Consider the following 7,406-nt stretch of genomic DNA (forward strand, 5'->3'; position numbering starts at 1 on the left):
GTCTCCTGTGATCCCAGAAACTCTGCATTTCTAACAAGCTCCTGGATGATATTGATACTGCAAGTCCTAATCTATGGACCACTGTCTGAGTTGCAAGACTGTGGTCATGTGTTAAGAGTAAGGTGTAGTTAAATTTTCCTTCACCATATATTTTGCTTATAAGACTTTAATGAAAAACGTATTCAACCAATCAGAGGCTACCATATATTCTGTGTATGATTTATATTACAAACGTCAAGGGACTTCATTTAGCATACACCTGAAAAGACTGTGTAGTAAACAGAATGTTGTTGTACTCAGTTGCATCAGACTCTTTGGGCTGTACGTAAATGTCTTTGTCTTATTTGAAAGAAGAATGTGTACAAATGCACATACACAGATCACTCACATGAATGTTTTCTTTGAATATAATGATATATTTCCACACACTTTTTAAACTCACCATACACCTCTCTGAATTTCTTTTTTAATCCCACAATATCTTCACAAATAGAGGCTTCCCAGACAGCTTAGTGGCAAAGAATCCACCTGCCAATGCAGGAGACATGGGTCATAATGATTCCCTGGAGAAGGGAATGGCAACCTACTCCAGTATTTTTGCCTGGGAAACCCCGCCACAGGAACCTGGCAGGCTACAGTCCATGGGATCCAAAGAACCAGACACAACTGAAGCAATTTAGCATGCTTGCACCTTCAGAAATAAGAAAATTGAGGTTTATGAAAACTAAATTTTTACTAATTGCATACAAAATGCTTAAAGATTATTTTGTATTTTCTTGAATTATTAATATATACAAGTGCAAAACTGCAGTATGCCCTCTTGATTCTGTAAAGTTACTTTAATTCATACAAATTTACACTTAATGGGTGCAGTTTATTATGTTCATTATATGCCAATGAATTCATTTTTTGTAAATTAATTTATTTAATTGGAATTCTTTAAATGAAAAAAATCTCAAGGTTGAAGTAGGATCTAGAAAGCACAAAGGAGCTGATTCACCTTGAAAATGAGTGGAAGGTATGTTTTCTAACTATGACAAAAGCAAAATGTCATATATATATAGGATCAGTGCATTGAAGTCAATGTAATTTATATGCTAAATGTTTTTTTCTTTTCTGTAAATAGAACTTTAAAAATAAAAATGAAGTAAGCTGACCATAAATTGGTTTGAGACCAAAAGGCACTATAGACACAAGGGACATGGATGAGCCATAAAACCCACCACAGCTCTGTTCTGAACTCTACTGGGTTCCTTATGAGTGTGGAGTCAGCTGTCAGGCTCTGCGGTGGGTTTTACAGCTCGTCCATGTCCCGTGTGTCTAAACCACTTGATTTTCTGAAGACCTATTATACAACAATAGTTAACTAATATAACAAAGTCAACTGAGGACAGTTCTAAGAGTTCACTGCTTCTTATGTCAGTGATTTCTGTTTTGATATTTGAGGACACTGTTCATGATAACTCTGATATAGTTTATTTCAGACAACTCTACTAAAAAGTGAGGTTCTGTTCCAGGGAACTTGTACAGGTGAGAAGGAGTTGCATTATCATGCAGAAAATCTGCCGTCCCTGAATCACATGATTGGGAAAGAATTCAAACTCTCTTGTGAGTCATAACTTCTCATGAAGATTAATAGCTTGTTCATTCTACAAGTAGACACGAATAATATGCTAGTCCACTACTCCTTTAGGGATGACATTGCAATTTAGAAAAGATTGAGGCATATGATCTAGAGAAATGGAAGGATTTATATATGTAGGCAGCACTGGAAATTCTCAGACAGATTTAGGAAGATGATCAATCACATTGAAATACATGAAACACTCCAACAAGTCCTTCCCTCCACTATATAAACCCTCTAAGCCTGGATTGCTGTAGTCCATGGGGTTGCAAAGAGTCAGATGCGACTTGGTGACTGAACAGCAACTATGACTCCAAGGACATATTAAGTTAATGTGTTTATTCTAAGTTGTGTTGAATAAATACTCCACATGAGTGGAGACACTTGCCTAATGACCTATTTTTTTTTTTTGCCAATGGCCATGGCAGGCATTGTGGATATGGAATTGAATAAGAGAGTACGATCCTAAGGAGAAGAATAAAAGTCAGTGACTGGATATAAAACACAATACATATTAGAGTCAAGTTCACCTATAAATTAATATAGAGATATAGAAAAATGATGGCCCCAAAAGGGAAATAATTGTCTAAGATATTCCTCCAAATATTATATAAACATTTAAATGTGATTGTTTCTGAATGTATTTCTTTCCAAGGGAGTGTACAACTCATGACTAATCTTTTACTAAAAAAACAAAACAAAACATGGCCTCAGGCATTTCAGTCACTCAATTGTGTCCAACTCTTTGCGACCCCATGGACTTAAGCACGCCAGGCTTCCCTGTCCATCACCAACTCCCGGGGCCAACACAAACTCATTCCCATTGAGCCAGTGATGCCATCCAACCTCATCCTCTATCGTCTCCTTCTCCTCCTGCCTTCAATATTTCCCAGCATCAGAGTCTTTTCCAATGAGTCAGTTCTTTGCATCAGGTGGCCAAAGTATTGGAGTTTCAGTATCAGCATCAGTCCTTCCAATGAATATTCAGGACTGATCTCCTTTAGGGTGGACTGGTTGGATCTCCTTGCAGTCCAAGAGACTCTCAACAGTCTTCTCCAAACCATACTTCAAAAGCATCAATTCTTCAACCCTCAGCTTTCTTTATAGCCCAACTCTCATATCCATATATGAGTACTGGGAAAACCATAGCTTTGACTAGACAGACCTTTTGAAGGGTTGTTGCTGAACCATGAAAGACACAGGGATTCTTGGCCTCCAGAGGAGAAGAATTCAATCTGGGGCCAGAGAAGAGGCTTGATCGCTCAGAGCTTTTGTATAATAAAGTTTTATTAAAGTATAAAAGAGATAGAGAAAGCTTCTGACATAGACATCAGAAAGGGGCAGAAAAAATACCTGCCTGCTAGTTTTTAGCTGGATGTTATATAGTTACTAGCAGTCTGTTAATGAAAGAGAAATGCCTAAAAACCCAGAGAATGGCACCAGACCCCTCACCCACACGATGCATTTTGAGATAATCTTGGCAGGAGGCGAGCCATCCTGGGCCATAAAATGATTGACTTGAATCTTGTAGAATTGCAGATTATCATACAAATAGTTCCGTTTACATGGATTTGGAGAATAATGTATGAGGATAACATACTGGTTTGTCAAGTCAGTTCTGAGCCTTTCAGCGGAACCGACTTGAAGCCAGAGTTTGGGGTAAATGCATAGTACATTAACACAGCTTAAGACAAGCATTTCCATAAGAAAAAATGCATTGGTTAGCTCAAGATTTGAGAAACGTTAAGTTCAGGTGGAACCAGGTGTCACTATGACAACATACTATTTTAAGAGAAACTTCTTTTAAAATTTGTATACATGCATCGACCCTGAACTGGCGATTCATTTCACATATGATAATATACATGTTTCAATGCCATTCTCCCAAACCATCCCACCCTCACCCTCTCCCACAGAGTCCCAAAGACTGTTCTATACATCTGTGTTTCTTTTGCTGTCTCGTATACAGGGTTATCATTTCCATCTTTCTAAATTCCATATATATGCGTTAGTATATTGTAATGGTGTTTTACTTTCTGGCTTACTTCACTCTGTATAATAGGCTCTAGTTTCATCCACCTCATTAGAACTGGTTCAAACGCATTCTTTTTAATGGCTAAGTAATACTCTATTGTGTATATGTACGAAAGCTTTCTTATGCTCAGGGCTGCTATGCAGGGATGACCTAGAGGGAGGATAAGGGGATGAGGGATGTGGGAGGGGGGTTTGGGAGGGGAACTCATGTACACCCGGGGCGGATTCATGTCAATGTATGGCAAAGCCAACCAATATAATATTGTAAAATAATTAGCCTCCAATAAAAATAAAAATTAAAAAAAAATTGTATACAGAAGGGGAAAAAATATATATCTTTAGCTTTTTTCCTCCTGCCACTTAAAAAAGAGATGAAAAAATGTCTGACACTTGCAGCCTATTTCCTCTGTCTGGAGACCCCCTGGCCTTCCTGCCTGTTACCCTCTCACTTTGTTGGCAAAGTAATGTCTCTGTTTTTCAATATGCTGTCTAGGTTGGTGATAGCATTCTTCCAAAGAGCAAGCGTCTTTTGATTTCATGGCTGCAGTCACCATCTGCAGTGATTTTGGAGCCCAAGAAAGTAAAGTCTGCCACTGTTTCCATTGTCTCCCCATTTATTTGTCATGAAGTGATTGGACTGGATACCATGATCTTAGTTTTCTGAATGTTGAGTTTTAAGCCAACTTTTTCACTTTCCTCTTTCACTTTCATCAAGAGGCTCTTTAGTTCTTCTTCACTTTCTGCTATAAGGCTTGATATTATATATTTTATTTGAGAAAAAGAATTTTTTAAGGAGATCCAAAGTCATATGATTTGAAATAGAAAATAATTTGGGAGAGCAGGGAAATGATAAGAGGTAAAACTGCTGAAATGATAACTTCTGGCTCCAAGATTATAAACCCTGTACTCATATGGCCTTGTTCAACTCCAGGACAGTTGCACCCTGTGTAGCTGCCATCCCCACACGTCTTTTCATAGCCCTCTTTATGTCTTTATTCTTCAGACTGTATATGAAGGGGTTCAGCATGGGTGTGACCACTGTGTACATCAATGAGGCTGTTGCACTTGAGTGTGAGCTGTGGGTAACAGCAGAGCTTAGGTACACTCCTAAGCATGTATGATAGAATAAGGAGACAATTGAAAGGTGAGATGCACAAGTGGAAAATGCTTTATACTTCCCCTGAGATGATGAGATTCTACAAATGGAAGACACTATCTTAGAGTATGAGTAAATGATGCCAACCAGGGGACCACCACCCACAAGTGGGGCTGCAAAATACATCACTATGTCATTAAAAAAGGTATCAGAGCAGGCAAGTTGAATCAACTGATTAAGTTCACAGAAATAATGAGGGATTTCTAAATGTGTATAGAAGGCAAGGGGAAAAACCATTAAGGTTTGCAAGAAGGAATGCAAGACACTGATGATCCAGGAGACCAGGAGCATAATGCCACAGAGCCATGGATTCATAATGACTGTGTAGTGCAAGGGGTGACAGATGGCTACAAAGCGATCATAGGCCATCACTGTTAGGAGAAAGTCATCCAACCCTACAAAGAGTATGACAAAGTACATCTGAGTAACGCAGCTTTCATAGCTTATCAGCTTACCCTGGTTCTGGATGTTCCACAGCATCTTTGGGATGGTGGTAGAGGTAAGACAGATATCTACAAAGGACAGGTTGGAGAGGAAGAAGTACATAGGGGTGTGGAGGTGGGAGTCAGAAATGGTGGCTAGGATGATAGCCAGATTTCCAAACACAGTGATCAGGTACATGGAGAAGAAAATCATGAATGTGATGGGCTGCAACCCTTGTTCCTTTGAAAATCCCAGAAGAAGAAATCCTGAAACTACTGTAAGATTTTCTTCTTCCATTTGTTGAAGTTGAGTATAAGAAAGGAGAAAGATATCATTAGTTATCTTTACACAAATGACTTCTACACACAAAATTGAAATAGTTTATATTTTGTAGTAACAAAACTAATATCAGTGTTTTTGTGTACGAATCTAATCCTCTGTGGGCTTCCCTATTGCTATCCCTCATTAGGAAATTTTCCCATTTTTAACTTTTTTGTCAACATGTTATGTTCCACCATTAATGAGAAATTCTATCATTTATTTCTGGAATTCATATTGTTTGCTGACAATTTTCCTATTACTATTTGATCTTTGAGTGTAAGAAAATGAAAAGAAAAAAACACCTAACATGCATAAAAACATCACATATGATGTACCCTCAGCTAACTTCATAGTAAATGGTGAAAAAAATAAAAGTTTTACCTGTATGATCAGGAGCGAGACAAGGGTACCCTCTCTCAGCAGTCCTACTCCACATGGTACTAGAAGTCCCTAGTCAGAGCATTAAAGTACAAAAAAGAAATAAAACACATAAGGTCTGGAAAATAAGAAGTAAAATTGTCTCTTTTTTGCAGATGGCATACATATAATACAATCCTTAAAAAATCTATGAAAGATGTTACAGTTAATTAAAAAATTCACTAAAATGCAGGATACAAAATTAAATAAAAATAAGTAGCAACTGTATATACTAACAACAAATTGTCAAAAAGGAAATAAAGAAAGCAGTAATATTTACAATAGCATTAAAAATAACAAAATGCTTTGGAATAAGTTCAACCAATGAGGTAAAGTATCTCTATGCTGAAAATTACAAGACATTGTTGATAGGAAGTTAAGAAGATACGAATAAATGGAAAGTATCCTATGTTTAAAGATTGGAAAAATTATTATTCCTATAATGTTCATATTAGTCAAAGCAAATCTATAGATTCAATGCAATCCCTGTCAAGATTTCAATGGCATTTCTCAAAGAATCAGCTAAACAATCCCAAAATTCATAAGAAATCACAAAACCATAAATATCCAAGGTAATCTAGAGAAAGAAGGGCAGAACTAGAGTCATCACACCTTCTGCTTTCAAAAATATACTACAAAGCTATAGTCATCAAAACAGCAGGGTACTAGCATTAAAACAGACATGTATAACTATGTAACAAAATTGGGATCCCATTAATAAAATGACACTTAGATGGGTAATTAATCTATGACAAAGAACACATTAATATAAAATATAAAATAGAGGAAACATGGCCTCTTCTACAAGTAATATTGGAAAAATTATCCAGCTAGGTAAAGCAGAATGATATCGGACCATTACTTTATGGTAGTCAAAGAAATTCCTCCTAAATGAAATAAAGACATAAGTAGACCTAAAACCATTAAAATCCTAGAGGAAAACATATGGAAATGATTTCTTGGCATAGATCTTGGGAAATATTTATTTTGGATTTGACATGTCAACAAAGAATCAAAACAAGAAATAACCAAGTGGCACTACATCAAACTAGACAGCATCTGCAGGGAAGAAAAAAAACAAAACAAAACTAACAGCATGACCAAAAATAGATAGCGAAATGGAAAAAGTATTTTCAAACAAAATATCTGAAAGGGAGTTAATATTCAAATTACAAAAGGAACTCATACAAACCAGCAGGGCTTCCCTGGTGGCTTAGTGATAAAGAATCTGCCTGCCAATGCAGGAGTCATAGGAGACGTAGATTTGATCCCTGGGTCAGAAATATCTCCTGCAGGAGGAAATGACAACCCACTCCAGTATTCTTGCCTGGAAAACTCCATGGAGAGAGGAATCTGGAGGGCTACAGTTCATGGTGTTGCAAAGAGTCAGACACAACTCAGACAACTGAGCATTCAACCCAGTAGCAAAAG

The 7,406-nt window shown here is 37.2% G+C and overlaps 1 protein-coding gene across 1 annotated transcript; it reads right to left on the bottom strand.

Annotated features, from left to right (window-relative positions):
• Positions 1-4,565: 4,565 nt before the first annotated feature.
• LOC129558125 (olfactory receptor 7A10-like) lies at positions 4,566-5,534 on the bottom strand. Its single transcript, XM_055428985.1, has one exon. The coding sequence runs from the start codon at positions 5,532-5,534 to the stop codon at positions 4,566-4,568; it is 969 nt and encodes a 322-aa protein (XP_055284960.1).
• Positions 5,535-7,406: the final 1,872 nt, after the last annotated feature.

Source organism: Moschus berezovskii, chromosome 8 (genome assembly GCF_049115385.1).
Source record: "Moschus berezovskii isolate FMDL1 chromosome 8, NW_MosBer_1.0, whole genome shotgun sequence".
Taxonomy (NCBI): domain Eukaryota; kingdom Metazoa; phylum Chordata; class Mammalia; order Artiodactyla; family Moschidae; genus Moschus; species Moschus berezovskii.